The 22,238-nt window shown below is 36.0% G+C and overlaps 1 protein-coding gene across 8 annotated transcripts in view; it reads left to right on the forward strand.

The window, feature by feature from the left end:
- Window positions 1–22,238, forward strand: part of LOC117323244 (serine/threonine-protein phosphatase 4 regulatory subunit 4-like) — a 115,978-nt gene that overhangs the window by 65,340 nt on the left and 28,400 nt on the right. For all 8 annotated transcript variants that reach the window (XM_033878315.1, XM_033878317.1, XM_033878318.1 and 5 more), the window contains 13 exons: window positions 3,946–4,019; window positions 7,212–7,318; window positions 11,017–11,124; window positions 11,442–11,563; window positions 12,324–12,446; window positions 15,041–15,159; window positions 16,550–16,624; window positions 16,825–16,944; window positions 17,257–17,334; window positions 17,765–17,854; window positions 20,982–21,164; window positions 21,423–21,528; window positions 21,722–22,014. In XM_033878315.1, coding sequence (XP_033734206.1) covers window positions 3,946–4,019; window positions 7,212–7,318; window positions 11,017–11,124; window positions 11,442–11,563; window positions 12,324–12,446; window positions 15,041–15,159; window positions 16,550–16,624; window positions 16,825–16,944; window positions 17,257–17,334; window positions 17,765–17,854; window positions 20,982–21,164; window positions 21,423–21,528; window positions 21,722–22,014 — 1,598 coding nt within the window. The remainder of the gene's footprint in view (window positions 1–3,945; window positions 4,020–7,211; window positions 7,319–11,016; window positions 11,125–11,441; window positions 11,564–12,323; window positions 12,447–15,040; window positions 15,160–16,549; window positions 16,625–16,824; window positions 16,945–17,256; window positions 17,335–17,764; window positions 17,855–20,981; window positions 21,165–21,422; window positions 21,529–21,721; window positions 22,015–22,238) is intronic.

Genomic DNA, 22,238 nt, shown 5'->3' on the forward strand with positions numbered 1-22,238 from the left:
AGTCAGGTGAAACGTTCCAGATCATTTATAAAACTGGCAGAGTAATTGGATAATGATCCATATTATATAATCATGGAAATAAAATGCTCAGTTCCTAATAGATTAAGTTCTTATCAATTTCAGTAGATTGGTAGCAGGTCTCTAATGAGAGTAATAAACGAAGGTTTAGATATAGATTGCATTTCTGTTTTGGTAGTAAAAGGAAAACCCTTATTTATTACTTTGAACATGAAAAGGAAAAATCTAATCACAATAACTAAGGCTTTCTGTGATGGCCTCATGTAAGCAGTAATTTTTTGCTTTTTAGATTAAAAAATGGAAGTATTTCATTTCCGGTTAAACTTCTTTAATACATTTTCAATCATGAACATATGGAGCTGTCATGCCTGAAGACAGTTACTTGGGTTTATTTTATATGTTTAAGCAAATGGAAGAACGAAAATATATCATTAGAATGTGCAAAATGTCCGCTCGAGTTAGCTTCAATGACTTAAACATAAGTGAAGTATCTTCAAACTTTTTTCCCTTCAAAGCAGATGCTAGGTTTTACAGATCAAAATGTATGATCCTAATGGCTTCAGATAATGGGTACATGTAAATCGAAACTTTCACTGTCGTGGCGTCTGTCTGTCGATTCAGGAGGTAATAATTAAACAGCTTTGGTAAGGTAGATCTGCAGTTGTACACACAATCCCCACGAGTCCCTTCCTCAATGCAAAATAAATGATCTTTTCCTGATTAATGAAACTTTAGATTCTCAATTTCATGGAATTCCATATGAACATGTAAGATGAGCTCGGCTTGGGATAAGAAAGTCTTTCTTGTGTGATATCTAACAGCAGATAAATCATGATTTTATATGCTGACTCAACTTTGTGTGTGTGGTGCATATAAACTGATACAATATATTGATGTAACTGGGAAAGGTAACATTGAAGATGAATGGTTTCCTACTGACTGGTAGGAGTGAATGAACACCAAAGTATAAAATACTGGAGCAGATTTTACTGGGTCAGGTTTTTGGGTCATCTGACTTGATGGGTCAGAATGACCTATAGACATGTTCCATCGTTTGTCAGGCGCTGTTTGCCATCTGTAAACATTTTTACGATTTTGACTTCTTCTCATGAAGACCTGAACCAGTTTCAATGAAATTTTGCAGAAACCGTCCGTTGGCAAAAGTTAGCCATATTTGCGAATTATATTGTCCCTAACCTCCAAGGTGCCCAACGGTGGGGCAAAATATGTCAAATTAACATGAAATTTCAAAAATCTTCTGAAGGCTCAGATGTGATAGAGGCAAAATACTCTTCATAGATGGAAGAAGGGTCTTGGGATGGTTTACAAAAATTGTGAAATTCATGACCCAGAGGCCTAACTCTTCCCCCTGGAGAGAAGATAAAATTTTCTACAGTTTATATATATTATACAGAAATCACATTTTTGAGCATCATTTGTTCCATGGAATGGCCATTGAAAAAAATTCAAACTTCGAATTATCAGTCACAAGGGACTGATAAGGGAGGCCAAAATGGGTCAGACTGACTAAAGTATATCAGAACTCAGGTGACTGTTAATGGCCATATGCATCTTGGCTTGTGAAACACAATATCAGATAAAGTCAGTATCTATTTATAGAACATATTTTTCTCATGGTAATAATGACTAAAATTTGAATGAGATGCTCTTTAGATTAAGATTTTAGCAAGTTGACCTTATCACAGGAACATGAAATTGAGTGAAAATTCTGATTGGATTTTGTAATCAAATTAGTTCATAAGTCCCATATATGGAAAGAATTATTGGTACTTCTTCAGATTCCTAACGATTAGAATTAAAAACTTTGTCCAGGACAGGACCTGTTTCAGCTTATTGTGTTTGAAACTTTACCGACTGGGAACTGCTGGGTTTAGCTCCACCACAAGATCACTTTGTATTGATTGAATGTGAATCATCGAGATTGTCCCCCCTACAAACTAATAACTTCTCATTGAGTGTTCCCACATCGACCACCATTCCTATTGGCCAACATGTTTGTGGAACTGGGCCCAATATATCATTGGTCTCCACCATTCACTCTGTGCTGCAATCGTTTATAACAGTACATGGCTGTGTTTTGTTAGAAATAATCTTGCTAACATAGAAATCCAAACAGACAGCCAGTAGAAATATATTTGGCTCCTCTTTCTTTGTCCCCCCACTACATGGTGATCCGATTAAAAAGATTGGTCAATTTGGTATGAGAATTGATCACCCTGACCTTAGCTACACAACAGTAGCATTGTGACAGCATATGGAGATCATTCCCATTAGGGCCATGTGAAACCTCCATCAGGCCAGTACTGGACAATCAATATCCTTTAAAAGTCACAATGCCTAATATAACTTGTAGCTAATGTTGGGACACTTAACTCCCAGGACAGATGTTCCAGAGCCAAATGATCTTCTGGGGGAAAATGGTCAAATGGAAAAATATGGACTGGACTGCACTTAACATAACATTCAATCCTCCAAAAAGAATTCTGTTACTCCTCAACACATGTTTAACAATTTAACATTCACCCATTTCAGCATTTCATCATTATAGTATTAAGCGTTGTCAGAACTGTTTCAGAAACTTTCAAAAACCCCTGGGAATTCCAGCTAACTGGACAAAAATTGTTACTTAATCCTCAGATTTGCTTCTGTCTTCAAAAGACAACTCTTCTGCATTACTTAGATTTAGAAACTTGTCATCTTTTGAGCTCTTTGTTTCTAGAATTTGGTGAAAAGTATTCGTTAAGTCTCTGAGAGACTTTTCTATTCAGCTACATCTGATGTTCCTGCATGAAGTCCATTGCGTATTTTGTAAAACATTGTGATATTGCCTGAGTAGTGATGATAACTTTGTGACATACTGGCATTGACAAGAAACAGCTCTCATAGGAGAGTTTTAGTAAAATTCATGTGGTGATGCTGGGTTATTTATCGTGTCATGACATGCTTCATAGTTCAGTAACTAGGTCACGGCAGATCGGAATATATTGCCTTACATTGATTACCATTTCTTTATTGTGAGTGAAAGTTTTCAATGGCAGAGAGACAATAATAGATCTTTATTTAATGAGGGTAACAGGAGATGTACAATACTAATGTTCTGTATAATCTGTTATAACTCGTTTAGTACAATACTAATGTTCTGTATAATCTGTTATAACTCGTTTAGTACAATACTAATGTTCTGTATAATCTGTTATAACTCGTATAGTACAATACTAATGTTCTGTATAATCTGTTATAACTCGTTTAGTACAATACTAATGTTCTGTATAATCTGTTATAACTCGTTTAGTACAATACTAATGTTCTGTATAATCTGTTATAACTCGTTTAGTACAATACTAATGTTCTGTATAATCTGTTATAACTCGTTTAGTACAATATTAATGTTCTGTATAATCTGTTATAACTCGTTTAGCACAATACTAATGTTCTGTATAATCTGTTATAACTCGTTTAGTACAATACTAATGTTCTGTATAATCTGTTATAACTTGTTTAGTACAATACTAATGTTCTGTATAATCTGTTATAACTCGTTTAGTACAATACTAAATATAATGTTCCATATGATAATCTGTAATAACTCATTTAGTACAATACTAATGTTCCATATGATAATCTGATAGCCAGTTGAACTTGTATGTACATGGTGTAATATTGGCCTAATTGTTTTTAATGAGAACACGGTTAGTTTTTTTATACTTTCCAAAAAAAACAAAAAAACAAACCCAAATAAACATGAAGCATTTATCAATGTTAAAATAAAATGCTATTGTTCCATTACAGCCTAATGTCAGTTATTATTTTTGAGTAGTTAATAAAGACAAAGTGTTTTGTTGTTATATTAGTGGTCAACAAGTCAGAAATTAACTTAATCCAGTATATTGATGGGTATATTTACAGATGTGGCCAGTGCCTGGTTAGAGACTCTACTGGACGTCATTGACCTACTCCCTAAAGATATCATAAAGAAAGAGGTGAGTATAGTCATAGAGAAGTGAGTATAGTCATATACATCAGTGGTGACAATACATCCAGTGGAAAACTTGGATTGTAGAGATATATCATGATTAGTCATCACTAGATCTTGTTTCTCACTGATTAAAACATAAACAGTATAAATGTCTTCTTATGAAGTGTTTTATTTTACATCTTACACGAGGATAATTTTTTTATACAGTTATGTAATGTGTCACAATGGAAACCTAACATGATACCGGGGATGGTTATCATGAAACCTTAACAGACGTGTTATAACAATTATGTATATGGACTTGTTTATGTAATTAGGTCGTCCTTTATAGATCCTTAAATGTACCCGTCAGTAGAAAGGTACCACTAATAACGTCCTTCAGTCACAGCATCCTTAGATATAACGACTCCAGTGTGCTCAGACTAGCCTCAAGGAAAACGTTGTGTAACTCAATAATTTACCTAGATATTGATATCCAATCTAATTGAGTTAATACACAGTGATGTTGAAAGGATCCTACTCAAATTGACTGATTGATTTCCCTCGAGCTGGAGAGATAATAGCCCCAACCATCCAACAGATCAAACCGATGGTAGTGAATCAATTAACAAAACTTTAAAACAAACGAGGGATGCTGATTTGTTAAGTGAATGGCCTTGAGCGGTGAAGTATTGAAACCTATCATTAAAACAGATTAAATTGTTTGACCTTAAATTTGTGGAGGTACCCCCTCCACAGTAACATGTTTTGTAGCCTTGGTGTATTGATCTTGTCTGGGACGCGGTCATTGAATTCTACCCAGGTCCAATAGTATGAGTTGTGATGTTGGCTGTGTTCTATGGATGCAGAACTCTGATATTATCATAACAGCGATTTGGGATCCATTGATTCACATCTAACTGAGTTGAGTTGAGTGTTTAGAGAATTTTCCAGTCCCTATGTAATTACCACTAATCCTGTTATTTTGCCAAGACTTGGCCAACAGGACTCAATCTTTTTCTGGTTATACAGAGAGTGGATAGAAATAGAAAATGCTTGTTATTCATATCGAATAGCAAGGATAATATGATAAAGATCACTATAGGCTGGATCCTGGGTAGCTTGGGTCCTTATCTTCAGATCTGGGAGACATACCAGAAATGTTGAGAGGGAGAGGGAGGGGGACTATCTGGTAGTCTGTCTCCGGGATTAGGGAGCCAGAAATGACAAGGTGATGGGATACATGTGTAGAGACTGGTGCCCAGGTGTAACAGGAGACTCTATCATCGGCCATATTCATTATAATCGGCCATGTTAACTATATCATTATAATCGGCCATATTAACTTTATCATTATAATCAGCCATGTTAACTATATCATTATAATCAGCCATGGTAACTTTATCATTATAATCGGCCATATTAACTTTATCATTACAATCGGGCCGTGTTAACTATACCATTATAATCGGCCATGTTAACTTTATCATTATAATTGGCCATGTTAACTATATCATTATAATCGGCCATATTAACTTTATCATTATAATCGGCCATGTTAACTTTATCATTATAATCGGCCATGTTAACTTTACCATTATAATCGGCCATGTTAACTTTATCATTATAATCGGCCATGTTAACTTTATCATTATAATCGGCCATGTTAACTTTACCATTATAATCGGCCATGTTAACTTTACCATTATAATCGGCCATGTTAACTTTATCATTATAATCGGCCATGTTAACTTTACAATTATAATCGGCCATGTTAACTTTATCATTATAATCGGCCATGTTAACTTTACCATTATAATCGGCCATGTTAACTTTATCATTATAATCGGCCATGTTAACTTTATCATTATAATCGGCCATGTTAACTTTACCATTATAATCGGCCATGTTAACTTTATCATTATAATCGGCCATGTTAACTTTACAATTATAATCGGCCATGTTAACTTTATCATTATAATCGGCCATGTTAACTTTACAATTATAATCGGCCATGTTAACTTTATCATTATAATCGGCCATGTTAACTTTATCATTATAATCGGCCATGTTAACTTTACCATTATAATCGGCCATGTTAACTTTATCATTATAATCGGCCATGTTAACTTTACAATTATAATCGGCCATGTTAACTTTATCATTATAATCGGCCATGTTAACTTTACAATTATAATCGGCCATGTTAACTTTATCATTATAATCGTCCATGTTAACTTTATCAAATTAAAGATTTGTATATAATTTCCTGCATGTTACCCTAACCCTGCAGCACTCAATATTTTAATTCTTTATCCTGAGTTATCATTTACAGCCCAAACATGAACTTGATTTATTCATTTTTGGTCTATTAATTAAATTAGACAAGTTTATGTACAGTTGTTATTAAACTGATGGTATTAGGAAGAGCTAACCTCCCAGATGTACAGTAATGGAAACAGTCACCTGCAGTAACATCTTAAAATTCTTTGATCTGAATGATTTCAGTGAAGTTCTAGTAGATCGATTTTTTTCCAGACCATGTCAAACACTTGAATAAAACTTGAATGGACAAAACTGTTTTCATCGTTCCAGATTTTCCAACTTCTTCACTGGGGTCCAAACATGTTGTGGAGGAATGAATATAATGTATACTTTTGGAATATACCAATAAGCTCTAAGAATATTCTTTTCATTTCAGTTTAGAAATAAGACCTAAAAAAATATTGCATACAGATCAAAATGAAAGCTTTCCTGACTATTTTCAGATCACCATGAGCCTTTATACAATTACAATCAAGGGAGAAATAACTTTCATTTTCCTTAGAAAAAAGGCTTAAAATTTAGCCCCAAATATCCTGACAATTAATTTAAAAGAGAAATCTATTTTTGTTAAGTGGTAAATTAATAAAATTGTGTTAGCTGCTTAGTAATTGAATTTGTGCCAAAAAAAAAGTCGTTCATGCTAAAAAGATTTCTACAACAGTCAGCCATGTTTTCACACTATATTCAAATCCCAGCTATGAAATGACACGGTGAAATTATTTTTATTGTAGATTTTTTTTTTAAGTTTTGAAATGAAATCTGGGTGACCTTTATCTGTAGTTATTGAGGTTGGTTTTGTCTGTCAGACTTGAATCTCGCTGTGTGATGAGGATTTTGTTGGAGAGCTTCTCACAGGAAATTGTATTTTCACTAATCTTTTTTTTTCCTGCAGATTTTGAACATCGCCATTGCTAAAGGCCAGCTATCACAGGCGGTGCATTCTCGCCTCTCTTGCTGTAAAATCCTTGGAAAGATTGCCACCAAGTTTGAACCATTTGTGTAAGTATTACCCTGTCAATGGGAACCAAATGTGAACCATTTGTGTAAGTATAACCCTGTCAATGGGAACATTTGGTTTCAGTTCATCTCTCTTTCTTCCATCTGAATGTCTCTTGATGCTGCTGCAAAATTCTGAATATGTACCAGCGTGATCAAATTCTGAATGTGTACCAGCCCCATCAAATTTAAATCTGTACCAGCCTGATCATATTCTGAATGTGTACCACCCCCATCAAATTCTGAATGTGTACCAGCCCCATCAAATTCTGAATATGTACCAGCCCCATTGTATTCTGAATGTGTACCAGCCCCATTGTATTCTGAATGTGTACCAGCCCCATTGTATTCTGAATATGTACCAGCTCCATCAAATTCTGAATGTGTACCAGCTCCATCAAATTCTGAATGTGTACCAGCCCCATTGTATTCTGAATGTGTACCAGCTCCATCAAATTCTGAATGTGTACCAGCTCCATCAAATTCTGAATGTGTACCAGCCTGATCATATTCTGAATGTGTACCAGCCTCATTGTATTCTGAATGTGTACCAGCCCCATTGTATTCTGAATGTGTACCACCCCCATCAAATTTAAATCTGTAACAGCGTGATCATATTCTGAATGTGTACCAGCCCCATTGTATTCTGAATGTGTACCAGCTCCATCAAATTCTGAATGTGTACTAGCCTCATTGTATTCTGAATATGTACCAGCCTGATCAAATTCTGAATGTGTACCAGCTCCATCAAATTCTGAATGTGTACCAGCCCCATCAAATTCTGAATTCTGAAGGTGTACCTGCAGCCCCATCAAATTTTTTATTTTTTTGTGAGTTAATTTTCTCTTCCATATGTTTGAAGTGCTTCTATTTGTTGATGCCCTGTTTACATTTGAGTACAACCCCAGTCCAACTCGTCCCTTTTAGTTTGTATGAAACCCTGCAGCCAATCAGAGATAATGCATATTGTCTGCTACATGTAATCTAATTATACAGATGTTTCCAGACAGTTGAGAGATTTCAGAGTCTGCTTGAACTCATGTTTTTTTCACACTTTTTTTTTCATTCCAATTGTAATTGTGAGGTGATTCAGAACCAGATAGCGCCATCTTCTCCTGTTTTTTCTATCACTTCAGTTGTTACTGACTGGATTTTGAAATTTGAAGTTTTGTCAATATCATGATGTTCCCTTCAATGTTTTTTCTCACAATTTTTAAATTAAGACATCAGGGCCCAGTTGTTCGAAAGGTGATTAGGCTAATCACATTTTAACAACGTTTTTCAAATCCTGATATAATAATTTCTGGTAGAACTAACTTGACAAATCTTAATGAAATTCGATAATTCTTAATTCTCTTCCAACTGGCATAATTTAAAGATGATATACTCACAGGTTTTGCAACAAATGAGAAATGAATTTTTCACTAATCAAGTGATAAAGCCTAATCACCTTTTGAATAACTGGGCCCAGGTGTGTGTCCATATTAGATTTAAAATTTAAAAATAAAAAGAAGAAAAAATGAGATAACAGTTAAATGATGTATACAGTATCATGTCAGAGTTGTGATGGGGAGAAAGAGAATGAAATCATAGCTTGAAATGTTAGAATGTCAGAGGCAATGTAAATCATTATTTCTATTATTACATAATCATTTGTGAAATGTGAAAGCTTGAAAGCAATTGAGAAAATCCACGGAGAGAGAGAGCTGGAGTATGAGAGGCTGACTGTTAGATAAAAAAAAAAACCAACCTGGCAGAAAAACAAATCTGAACGTGCACATATATATATATTAACATGGTATGCCAAGTGTTGGTAGACAATATTCATTAGGCCAAAGTATTAGTGTGTGGAACTTGTAAATATTATCAGGCCAATTATGATACTGTGAGTATCGAATGCTGTAATCATCTTGGTGCCCCAGCATTAATCTTCTCAGAGAAACCAGTCAATATTTCTCCAACCAGACAATCATACTATCTATACAACTTCCCTGTGTGGCTGCCTCCTCCATACAACCATACAACATGCATGCAATATTTGATATTCAATTATGATGTGAGGAAAAACATAACCTTTCTCACTATCTTTTTTAATTTTTATTCATCTTCTAAAGCTTTTTGCCAGGGATTTCATATCTTTTTAATACACAAGATTTCAAGTGTCTCTTTCAGATAGAATCTATAAATTTTGTTTGTAATCATGACAACCAAGCTTTCGTAGTTTTTTTTTAAACGCTGTATTATGTAATAAAAATAGTTGATATGTTTGATAATTGACAGCTGGCGGTGTTGAAAGCCTTTGTTAATCATCAGCAAGTTTATTTTATGAAGGCAAAGTCTTCTGTTAAATGTTTTACGAAGTTTGATGGTTCCGCGGGGTATTTTTTAAACTGTAAACAAACTTTAGTGTGGAAACAGAATGGATCAGTACATTTGAGGTGTGAGTTGTATTTTCATCTATATTCCCTGAAGTCCACTCTCCTTAATGTATATTGTTGCATGTTTTTAAATGCAATGGAGAAGATATCTTAATGTTGTTTCAGATTTTTTTAAAAGCATTTTGTTCACAAGCACATTACAGTGTAGTGTTTTGATGGGTTATGTTTTAAGGTACTGTTAAAACAAATTGGGTGTCTATTAAAGTAAATGAATGCTATTGTGGTGGTCACAGAACTGACAGAAGTTTGTTTGAACTGACAGAAATTTGTTAGAACTATAGAACTTGCAGAGATTTGTTAGAACCACAGAACTGACAGAGATTTGTTAGGACTGACAGAGATTTGTTAGAACTGACAGAGGTTTGTTAGAACTGACAGAGGTTTGTTAGAACTGACAGAACTGACAGAGATTTGTTAGAACTGACAGAGGTTTGTTAGAACTGACAGAGGTTTGTTAGGACTGACAGGTTTGTTAGGACTGACAGAGATTTGTTAGAACTGACAGAGGTTTGTTAGAACTGACAGAGGTTTGTTAGAACTGACAGAACTGACAGGTTTGTTAGGACTGACAGATTTGTTAGGACTGACAGAGGTCTGTTAGGACTGACAGAGGTTTATTAGAACTGACAGAGATTTGTTAGAACTGACAGAGGTTTGTTAGAACTGACAGAGGTTTGTTAGGACTGACAGGTTTGTTAGGACTGACAGAGATTTGTTAGAACTGACAGAGGTTTGTTAGAACTGACAGAGGTTTGTTAGAACTGACAGAACTGACAGGTTTGTTAGGACTGACAGATTTGTTAGGACTGACAGAGGTCTGTTAGGACTGACAGAGGTTTATTAGAACTGACAGAGATTTGTTAGAACTGACAGAGGTTTGTTAGAACTGACAGGTTTGTTAGGACTGACAGAGGTTTGTTAGAACTGACAGAGGTCTAACTGTTAGGACTGACAGAGATTTGTTAGGACTGACAGAGATTTGTTAGAATCATTGATATCATACATCCCAGTGACAACTGATCAACCGAGACCTGGTTTGGGGATGTTGGAAGTGAAAGGATTATGATATACCCTATGTGTACCTACATGTCCAGATGTTTAGGGACTATAAACATAAATATGCTTAGCCATTGAAAAAAATTACATATTTAAAGATTTGAACAGTTTGAAAATGAAAATATGTTAGTATCAATATTGGTTCATATATTGAGTGTGATTTTTGATTTTTTGATTTTTCATATTTCTGTTTTCATTTTTTTCCAGAATTAAAAAGGAAATCCTGCCGGTGGTACAGTCACTCTGTCAGGATGTGGATTATGAAGTGCGGGGATGTATGTGTCGACAGCTTGATTCCGTGGCCCGGGGGTTAGGGTGAGAATTTTTGTTATAATAGGGGGAAAAAGAATTTCATCTTTGGTGGATGAAGTTGATCTACTCTGGCATGTGTCGCTATGAAAATGTTGATTTTTCAAGGGTTTTTCCAAGCCTTAATAACTTCTAGATAAATCAATGCAAATTTTAAGTTGTAGTTTTTATAAAAGGTTCAGAAAAAATTAATAAGAAAAGTATCTGAAAAGAAAAAAAATACATAAATGGCTTGTTAAGCAGACCAGACTTTACTCAACCAGGTATTTGATAATGTATTACATAACAGAATATCTTAGCTAATATTATGATTTATTTTGTAGCCTTGAACCAACAAAAAGTGCAATACTGCCTGAACTGGTGGAACTTACAAATGATGAGGAGGGCTTTGTACGAACAGCTGGTCTAGAAACAGTCGTCAGCATACTTAGTCTGTTGGATGAGGGTAAGGATCAGACAACAGTATTAACCCACATGTATATACACTAACATGGACCTTATACTGTATAAGTTGATTATTTCACAGGTACCACTTAAGAAACTAGTCTGGATTTCTGCCTTCTGATGTAACCCTCATCACATGAACAGCATTAATTAAGCTCTCGGCTGATAAGTAGTGGTAATATCTCAATAATGCTACGCTTAATTGTACATTAATCTAAAAACTTGTCTTTGATGTTAAGTACAATGCCTTGTGTGTATATCTTTGTACTGTTCCTCTCAACACAGATTGTTTTTGATAGATATATTTCAAGGGGAATCACGATAGTAATAAAATGTTATAATCATCAAGCTCTAAAAATTTTGATGACTGAAGGGATGGGGGTATCTTATTTGTATGCCTGAAGACCCCCGCTGGGCAACTGACGTTTATTGATAGATTAAAAATAAGAATCTTTCCCATGCTAGAGACTAAAATCATGAAGTCAGGCCACCAGTCTAGCATTTTCTAGTAAAATAATTTTATACTTCTGTGGTGATTTTTTCCAAGAGCAAACCTGATATTGATAAAGAAGACAGTTACCTCACCTATTGTCATTGAAAGCAGTGTTATGACCTTTCATATTAAGGTGACCTAAATATAAAAAAAAAACATAGATGGCATAGTTTGATTTTGACCTCTCAATATCACTCATGACCTAATGATTGACCTTGACCTAATATCTCATGATGACATTGCTGACCTTGACCTTGTATGATTTCAGACACCTGCAATAACACTATCATCCCCCTGGTGTGTAAGTTCTGTCAGCAGGCGATGCAGAACGAAGATAGTACCCTGCCAGTCGTAGCCAAACAACTCGGCCGCCTCGCTCACGGTCTACAAGGTAAATATCTCCTGGCCAGTCGTAGTCAAACAACTCGGCCGCCTCGCTCACGGTCTACAAGGTAAATATCTCCTGGCCAGTCGTAGTCAAACAACTCGGCCGCCTCGCTCACGGTCTACAAGGTAAATATCTCCTGGCCAGTCGTAGTCAAACAACTCGGCCGCCTCGCTCACGGTCTACAAGGTAAATATCTCCTGGCCAGTCGTAGTCAAACAACTCGGCCGCCTCGCTCACAGTCTACAAGGTAAATATCTCCTGGCCAGTCGTAGTCAAACAACTCGGCCGCCTCACTCACGGTCAACAAGGTAAATATCTCCTGGCCAGTTATAACCAAACAACTCGGCCGCCTCGCTCATGGTCTACAAGGTAAATATCTCCTGGTCAATTGTACCTTACCACAGTCTACAAGCTTACCAGTTATGAATTACTAGAAGCTTATGTTGTTGCTCGGCGACTGCATCCCACCCAAAATCATTAAAAGTTTTTGAAAAGCTTACAAGTTCTTAAATTTGCACCCCACACCCTCCAATTTTGAACACTTTTATTAGAGGTATAGGAGTGCTGCTACGTCAAAATAATGTGGAAATATTTTGTAATTTAAAAAAAAATGTTGCCATGTTTTTGACTTCACTTTTTTCATCAATACTCAGTTTAAAATAGTTTTTAGTCCTCCCAGTCCATAGGTACTCCTCCCATACCCCCCTGATTCGGTGTATATAATCATTACACGTCTAGATAGGATAAAATGACAATTGAGGGGTGGAAATATTTGGATTTTTTTTCTGAATTTTCACATATTTGGGATTTAATTGTTGGGCGTCAAATCAGTTGAGATTATTTTTAGTATCAAATTGACATAAATGATGTGTATCAAATGTATTAATTTGTCATTGAGAATTATAGTATAAGCTTTTTGGGATAACTGCCACCCGTGAACTTGGCAATCATTGATTGCACTTGATTAATGAACTAGACTCATAAGAAAATATGAAAAAGGATCAAAATATTTATATCAGAATTTTGTTTTTACATTGAATAGAAGGTTAATGTGATATAGGGTGTGTTTATACCATGAACAGATTAGTCAGCACTGGGAAATAGGATTCTGATCAAGTTAATGTTAATCACATCTGGTGCTTAACACAGTTCTATGGATTTTAAAGCATTATCCCTTCAAATAAATAAAAAGCTTTTGAATATTTAATGATCCACAGCAAGGCTATGAATAACATGTTTTGGATTTGTGTATGATTTATTGTCGGTACAATAAAGTAAAAAATAGATCCAATTTCAATAATGTTACGATCAATGAAACATTTGACTTAACGTAAGCCAAACTACGTAACAGCAGAAAAAATGGCCCTACAATCGTATAAAACAGATGGAGAAATGTTTTACAGCTGAAAGCTTTGTTTACCTTGTACCGTTAAAAAGAAACTTCTTGATTGGGAAGAGGAACCGATGGGAAACAGCAACCTATCGGTTATAATATTATATAGCAAACTTTTTGGAATCTGAATGGAAGATTTTTCCTTATTGATTGTCAAATTTACAAAAAAACATACTGGTTGTGAAATGTTTTGATCTCTGGGATAACTGATGTTTGTATGATGTAGTCGGGATATGTGTGTAAAGCCTCCAGGGTAGAACTTGTCTGACTGCGAAAGAACAAAAAATCAATTGAGCCATTTGTAGGGAATGCTACAATCAAATGTGTCTTTCATGTTTTATGAGTGTTATCATTGTAGTAATGTAAGGGCTATTATTTGTCTGGCCATTACTGAGGGAGGGGGAGCTGTGTTAATTACACTGGAATTATCACCAATAATAGAGGGTTGCTGAAGGAGGGACCACAACGAGGTCAAATTGCTCCATAGTTGTTGTCTCAAAGAAGATGGATTGGCACTTACAGTCTTCTGACTGGTCGCCTTCTTTACATGTTCCCCTCTAGGGCAAATTCCAGCTTATAATGATAGTTTTGTCTGAGTGAAAATAAGTGATTTGTTGGGTTTTTTTTTGTATTTTCTTTGTAAGTGGTTCTCATCAGTTAAGCATCCAAAGCAACATGCAATTTCCTTCTGATTCATAGCTGTGATGTGACAGGTGCCGCCAGTCACAGGTTTTCTTGTCAAGGTCACAGCCCACATCTTACACATGTATGATATAATTTTAAAAGTTCCAGGCTGATTTATGTTAAATTATCTATAGAGTCCCTGATTCCACAATCTCTGGTGTCAGGGTCACATAATTCTCACTCTATTCTCAGCATATGACTGATTGATAGTTCTGTTATGATAGCATTAATAATATTTTATTTAAATTCAGATTTGAAATTAGTGACAATCAAGTTGAAATGAGAATTTTTTAATGTAATATTTCTTCATAATATGCCTTTGGTGATTTTGAGGGGGGGGGGGGGGGGGGGGGGGGGGGGTGTTGGATTGGCTGTGGTAATGAGGTGAAATGTTCTTGGACAACAATCAGAAATTGAATTAATAAGCAAATATTTGCTATACTTAAAAGTCATACAGGTTTACTGTAAGACAAAACAAATGATTTCAGCCTGTTTTATAAGTCTTGACCTTGTTTTTCAGCACATCTGACAGACGAGCAGAAACAGTGGTTTGTAGACTACTACAGAAAGTTATGTAGGGTCGGTCTTTCTTCTGAACGTGCCAAAAACACTAAGGAGGCGGAGTCTGAACAATCCAAGGTACAATACCAAAGGATGTATATTTACATAACTACGTGTACTAGAGCATATACCTTATACAATACCAAAGGATGTATATTTACGTAACTACGTGTACTAGAGCGTATACCTTATACAATACCAAAGGATGTATATTTACATAACTACGTGTACTAGAGTGTATACCTTATACAATACCAAAGGATGTATATTTACGTAACTACGTGTACTAGAGCGTATACCTTATACAATACCAAAGGATGTATATTTACATAACTACGTGTACTAGAGCGTATACCTTATACAATACCAAAGGATGTATATTTACGTAACTACGTGTACTAGAGCGTATACCTTATACAATACCAAAGGATGTATATTTATATAACTACGTGTACTAGAGCATATACCTTATACAATACCAAAGGATGTATATTTATATAACTACGTGTACTAGAGCATATACCTTATACAATACCAAAGGATGTATATTTATATAACTACGTGTACTAGAGCATATACCTTATACAATACCAAAGGATGCATATTTACATAACTACGTGTACTAGAGCATATACCTTATACAATACCAAAGGATGTATATTTACATAACTACGTGTACTAGAGCATGTACCTTGTATGTAGGTAATACCTGACAAACATCAAAATACATGTACTAGAGCATGTACCTTGTATGTAGGTAATACCTGACAAACATCAAAATACATGTACTAGAGCATGTACCTTGTATGTAGATAGTACCTCATAAACATCAAAATACACGTACTAGATCTAGAGTATATACTTTATATGTAGGTAATACCTGACAAACATCAAAATACATGTACTAGAGCATGTACCTTGTATATAGGTAATACCTGACAAACATCAAAATACATGTACTAGAGCATGTACCTTGTATGTAGATAGTACCTCATAAACATCAAAATACACGTACTAGATCTAGAGCATATACTTTATATGTAGGTAATACCTGACAAACATCAAAATACATGTACTAGATCTAGAGCATATACCTTGTATGTAGGTAATACCTCATAAACATCAAAATACACGTACTAGATCTAGAGCATATACTTTATATGTAAGTAAACCTTATAAACATCAAAATACACGTACTAGATCTAGAGCATATATACTTTATATGTAGGTAATACCTTATAAACATCAAAATACATGTACTAGATCTAGAGCATATACCTTGTATGTAGTTAATATTCATAAATATCATATTCACCAAAGCTCTTGGGAACAGTTGTGTGAACAATGCTATCTGTTATTTTGTTGTTGTTTATTATCATTTTGTTGTTGTTTTGCTATCAATTTGTTTTTGTTTGTTATTTTGTTGTTTTGTTGTTGTTTGTTATTATTCTGCTCGTTTCTGTTTTAGGTTACAGACATGCCACAATCTGATGAAGATGATCAGTGTTTAGAATGTAGGAAAAATGCTGCCTTTAATTTTCCTGTAAGTGCATTTAATGATTGTGTAAATTTTAACCATTCGTATATTAACTAAATAACATTGATCTGCTTTATGGTCTACATGTTGTAATAAATTCTATCCAACCATTCATTTTTTAGAAGTTTTGCAATTCTTAATGATGGTGAACATCAGAAGAAAACTTACAACTGTGAAATAATGTTATAAATTTGTTTTGGGGACAGGCGATGTTTGTGTTTGTTGGACCCAAGCACTTCAAGGTCGACTTGCTGGGCATTTTCTCTAGTCTCTGTAAAGATCCGAACAGCCAAGTCAGGAAAACTGTGGCCAGTGGTTTCCATGAGGTAAGTATTGGTAAAGTAGGCAAGTGAGGAAAGCTACAGTGTGTCAGGGAATTGTGTGACAAATAATAGTAATGAAGTTTCATCTACAGCAGTTTAGTCAAGATCTATGAAAAGAAAGAAAAATAATAATTGAAAGTTAAGTTTTGTAAAAATAAATTTAACCTACATTGGTGTTGTTAATATTCTTTGAACAATGTAAATTGTAAATTTAGTGTGTGTAAATCCAAATAATTGTGGTTTAAAAAAAAATGATACTTTCACAAATACTTTTCAATGACCAATCAAATGGCTTGTTACATCTTTGTATTACAGGTCACCAAGTTGTTAGGGTCACAGGTACATATACTTCAACACGACCTCATCAACTTGCTCAAGGATGATTGTATAGATGTAAGTATCCCCAGTCAGTCAGTTCTAACTATGTATACAGGTTAGGGTATAGATGTAAGTATCCCCAGTCAGTCAGTTCTAACTACAGCTGTATACAGGTTAGGTACAGGAATCGATATGGGAGAGTCAATCCTCTAGCTGTAGAAATGAAGTACATTTTGTAATTTTAAAATGATCTGAAGAATGTTGTGGCAACATGATAAAAAAACAACAACCCTGCGTTCAACGGAAGAAAGTTCATTAAGTGGATTATATTAACTTTCATACCTTCAAAAGAGATGAATTATATTAAAAATATATATATATTTACTAAACAAAATATGTGATATTCCCTCACGTTGTTGACATGACCTGGACAGAGATGTGTTTGAGCACACTTTATCCAATCAGCATGTAAAGATATGTCATGTGACTTTGTATGTTGTTGCAGGTGTTGCGTGGTATTTTGACGAACATTGTTGATATTTTGGATTCCTTCCTCGGTTCGTCCTCGAGCAATCACACACTGTCCGAGGCAAAGGTATGTAACCTGTATCTGTGTTCTTAATTAATGGCCAACAAATCTTTACCTATATGATCCAATTGAACAAAAATCAGAAGTTTTCCAAGTGTGTTGCTTAATGAAATCTTTCTATTTTCCTTCTCTTTTCTCCCCTTCCCTAATCTCCACTCTCCCACCCCTCTGAACCCTCCCATATTGTCCATGATGTTATGTCTGCATTGTTACTGTTGCTGACATCATCATTGTCCATGATGTTATGTCTGTGTTGTAACTGTTGCTGACATCATCATTGTCCATGATGTTATGTCTGTGTTGGTACTGTTGCTGACATCATCATTGTCCATGATGTTATGTCTGTGTTGGTACTGTTGCTGACATCATCATTGTCCATGATGTTTTGTCTGTGTTGTTACTGTTGCTGACATCATCATTGTCCATGATGTTATGTCTGTGTTGTTACTGTTGCTGACATCATCATTGTCCATGATGTTATGTCTGTGTTGTTACTGTTGCTGACATCATCATTGTCCATGATGTTTTGTCTGTGTTGTTACTGTTGCTGACATCATTGTCTGTGATGTTTTGTCTGTGTTGTTACTGTTGCTGACATCATCATTGTCCATGATGTTTTGTCTGTGTTGTTACTGTTGCTGACATCATCATTGTCCATGATGTTATGTCTGTGTTGGTACTGTTGCTGACATCATCATTGTCCATGATGTTATGTCTGCGTTGTTACTGTTACTGACATCATCATTGTCCATGATGTTTTGTCTGTGTTGTTACTGTTGCTGACATCATCATTGTCCATGATGTTATGTCTGTTGGTACTGTTGCTGACAACATCATTGTCCATGATGTTATGTCTGTGTTGTTACTGTTGCTGACAACATCATTGTCCATGATGTTTTGTCTGTGTTGTTACTGTTGCTGACATCATTGTCCATGATGTTTTGTCTGTGTTGTTACTGTTGCTGACATCATTGTCTGTGATGTTTTGTCTGTGTTGTTACTGTTGCTGACATAATCATTGTCCATGATGTTATGTCTGTTGTTACTGTTGCTGACATCATCATTGTCCTCGTTGTTTTGTCTGTGTTGTTACTGTTGCTGACAACATCATTGTCCATGATGTTTTGTCTGTGTTGTTACTGTTGCTGACATCATTGTCCATGATGTTTTGTCTGTGTTGTTACTGTTGCTGACATCATTGTCCTCGTTGTTTTGTCTGTGTTGTTACTGTTGCTGACATCATCATTGTCCATGATGTTTTGTCTGTGTTGTTACTGTTGCTGACAACATCATTGTCCATGATGTTTTGTCTGTGTTGGTACTGTTGCTGACAACATCATTGTCCTCGTTGTTTTGTCTGTGTTAGTTTAGGCCCTTTGTCCCCACTGTTGCTGACAACATCAGCACCCTCAGATTGTGTGGTATTACTGTGTTGGTTTTGACACATTAGTCACACAGTACAAATCAATACCATCACATCGAGAAGGATTGTAATACGCCAGGTTAGTAATCAGTTACTGCTAATGAAGATAGAAAGTTTGAGACACGATCAGACTATTGAATCTGGGTCGTAATAAAGCTTTAGGTCTGGTTTCCTTTATTCAGTTACTTCGATAATTAAAAAAACAAGTTTATTCTAAAACAATCCATTTAATTTGGATTGATTGTATTGAGGGATAACTAAAGTGGGAATAAAAAGACAGAAAAGATTTAATGTGAAAATTTCTAGATTTAGACTTAAGCTAGACAAGCTTTTAGCAGTGAACATTTCTGTGACGGGACACAACCTCATTGAAGGAACGATATGGTGGTGCTCTGTGAATTATTTATAGATATTCACACTTCTTTGTCATTTGTGTGAACCAAAAGATGGAGGAATTGGAGATTGATTGTTGTGTACTCTCGACTTGTGTCACCGAGTGCCAATTGTTGAACGTAACTGCAGACATCTATCGGGAAGTTTGAATGGCTGTACAGTGTAGAGGCTTCAATAAGGGGCTAAGGGTTTGATTCTCTGATCAGGCGTGAACAGGTTACTTGTCTCTCATGTAAGTTTTTCCAGCTCCTCCTCAAGACTCCCATGTCTGCTGTACACAGGCCAACGAATCTGTTGTAGTGACATAACACCCCTTAAGATCTGATGCTAGGTCAAGGTCACAAGAGGTCAGATGTCAAGGAAGAAGTTATGTCAAAGCACTTGTCAAGGTTTTTTAAAAAACTGTATTTGATAAACAGTTGAGTTTGATGCTCCACCAAAAATAAACTAAATACAGATGAGATTGGGGGTAGGCTTGAACTTAGGGGACAGATTGGGGGTAGGCTTGAACTTAGGGGACAGATTGGGGGTAGGCTTGAACTTAGGGGACAGATTGGGGGTAGGCTGGAACTTAGGGGACAGATTGGGGGGTAGGCTGGAACTTAGGGGACAGATTGGTGTTAGGCTGGAACTTAGGGGACAGATTGGTGTTAGGCTGGAACTTAGGGGACAGATTGGGGGTAGGCTGGAACTTCGGGGACAGATTGGGGGTAGGCTGGAACTTAGGGGACAGATTGGGGGTAGGCTTGAACTTAGGGGACAGATTGGGGGGTAGGCTGGAACTTAGGGGACAGATTGGTGTTAGGCTGGAACTTAGGGAACAGATTGGTGTTAGGCTGGAACTTAGGGGACAGATTGGGGGTAGGCTGGAACTTAGGGGACAGATTGGGGGGTAGGCTGGAACTTAGGGGACAGATTGGGGGTAGGCTGGAACTTAGGGGACAGATTGGAGTTAGGCTGGAACTTAGGGGACAGATTGGGGGGTAGGCTGGAACTTAGGGGACAGATTGGGGGGTAGGCTAGAACTTAGGGGACAGATTGGGGGTAGGCTGGAACTTAGGGGACAGATTGGGGGTAGGCTGGAACTTAGGGGACAGATTGGGGGTAGGCTGGAACTTAGGGGACAGATTGGAGTTAGGCTGTAATTTCGGAGACAGACTGGTACCATTTCAGCATGACAGTGTGTTGTATAAAGACAATTAAAAAGATTCTTCAAAAGAGAAAAACCTCCCAAAGTCTTTTACACTGATTGGAAACCTGGTTTAAAGAGTTGCTTTTATATTTCAGTGTTGTATGATAATAGTTATTATGTTTCAGATGAACAGTCTAGGGGAGGTAATTCCAGCGATATTGGCGTCGGATGAGGTGGTGTCAAGTTTCAACAACTGGAGATTACAAGAAGAACTAATGACCAGTCTGGCAAGCTTGACCCGTTGTTGTTCCAACGAAGTCCTCTACACCAAAGTCATACCTGTACTCTTCAACAAACTCAAAACGGCGGTCAGTAGAAGTTCCCATTTAATAATGTAGGTAGAGCGTATATTCTCGGCAAACAGGGTATACATGTTGTAGTGTTGAACTGTAATTTTCCCTGTAATTGATTGGTCTACCCTAAATTGTTTTAGGAGCATTTTAAACAAATCTTGGTGTGTAACACTTGTAATATTGTCTATTGTCATGACAGTTCATTATTGTAGAGAAAAGAAATTCTAATACGGAAATGTAAAATTTGGCTGATGTTTGGTTTCCTTCCTACAGCGAGCGATACCTGTACGACATGCCTGTGCGAGATCATCTCTTATTATCATCCGGACACTTAAAAAACTGGAACAGAGGGAAGAACTTGTCAACCGCCTTGTTACAGGTGCTACATTCTTGACACATTCATGGATGGACAAACTGAATATTTTATAATATTAATTCAAGGTCTTACAATTTATAAATCAATGAATATATAAAGTTTGTAAATGAACGCAATGCTAATTTGAAGATTTGATTTGGAAACCTGTTTCACAGATGTGTTTTATATCTCTTAAGTTATCTGCTCTTTGTTACAGAGTTCTGCCATGGGAGGAGCTGTCATCAAAGGAGCTTGTTCATAGACATTTGTAAATTTGTGATAGAACTATATTCTAAGACATTTTTTAAGAAATATTTTTATGAAGTTGTGTTAGAACTGCACAAGGATCCAGTGCCTAATATACGATTACGATTGTGTTCATTACTTCCACCCCTGAAGAGACTCATCAAACTTCCGACGGACCGTAACCTGCTGCAGCAGCTGGATCTGTGTGTGAGGAAGCTGCTGGTTGCAGAGAAGGACAAAGATGTCCAGAACGCCATTAAAGTGGTAATAGTTTACAGTTAAATTATGAAATATACTTACCAGCGTTCTGATATTCCCAAGGTATTGTAATGGTCCACTGAGAGGAAATTTGATTTTGTTTTCATTTTGATAAATCCTAAACATGCTGTTTTATTTAGATGTTTGTTTCATTGATCCAAAGACATAATACATTAGAATATGTACATGGAGCTCTGTGAAATCCATAATGTAGTGTTATGTATTTTGAA

The sequence above is a fragment of the Pecten maximus genome, chromosome 3 (genome assembly GCF_902652985.1).
Source record: "Pecten maximus chromosome 3, xPecMax1.1, whole genome shotgun sequence".
Taxonomy (NCBI): domain Eukaryota; kingdom Metazoa; phylum Mollusca; class Bivalvia; order Pectinida; family Pectinidae; genus Pecten; species Pecten maximus.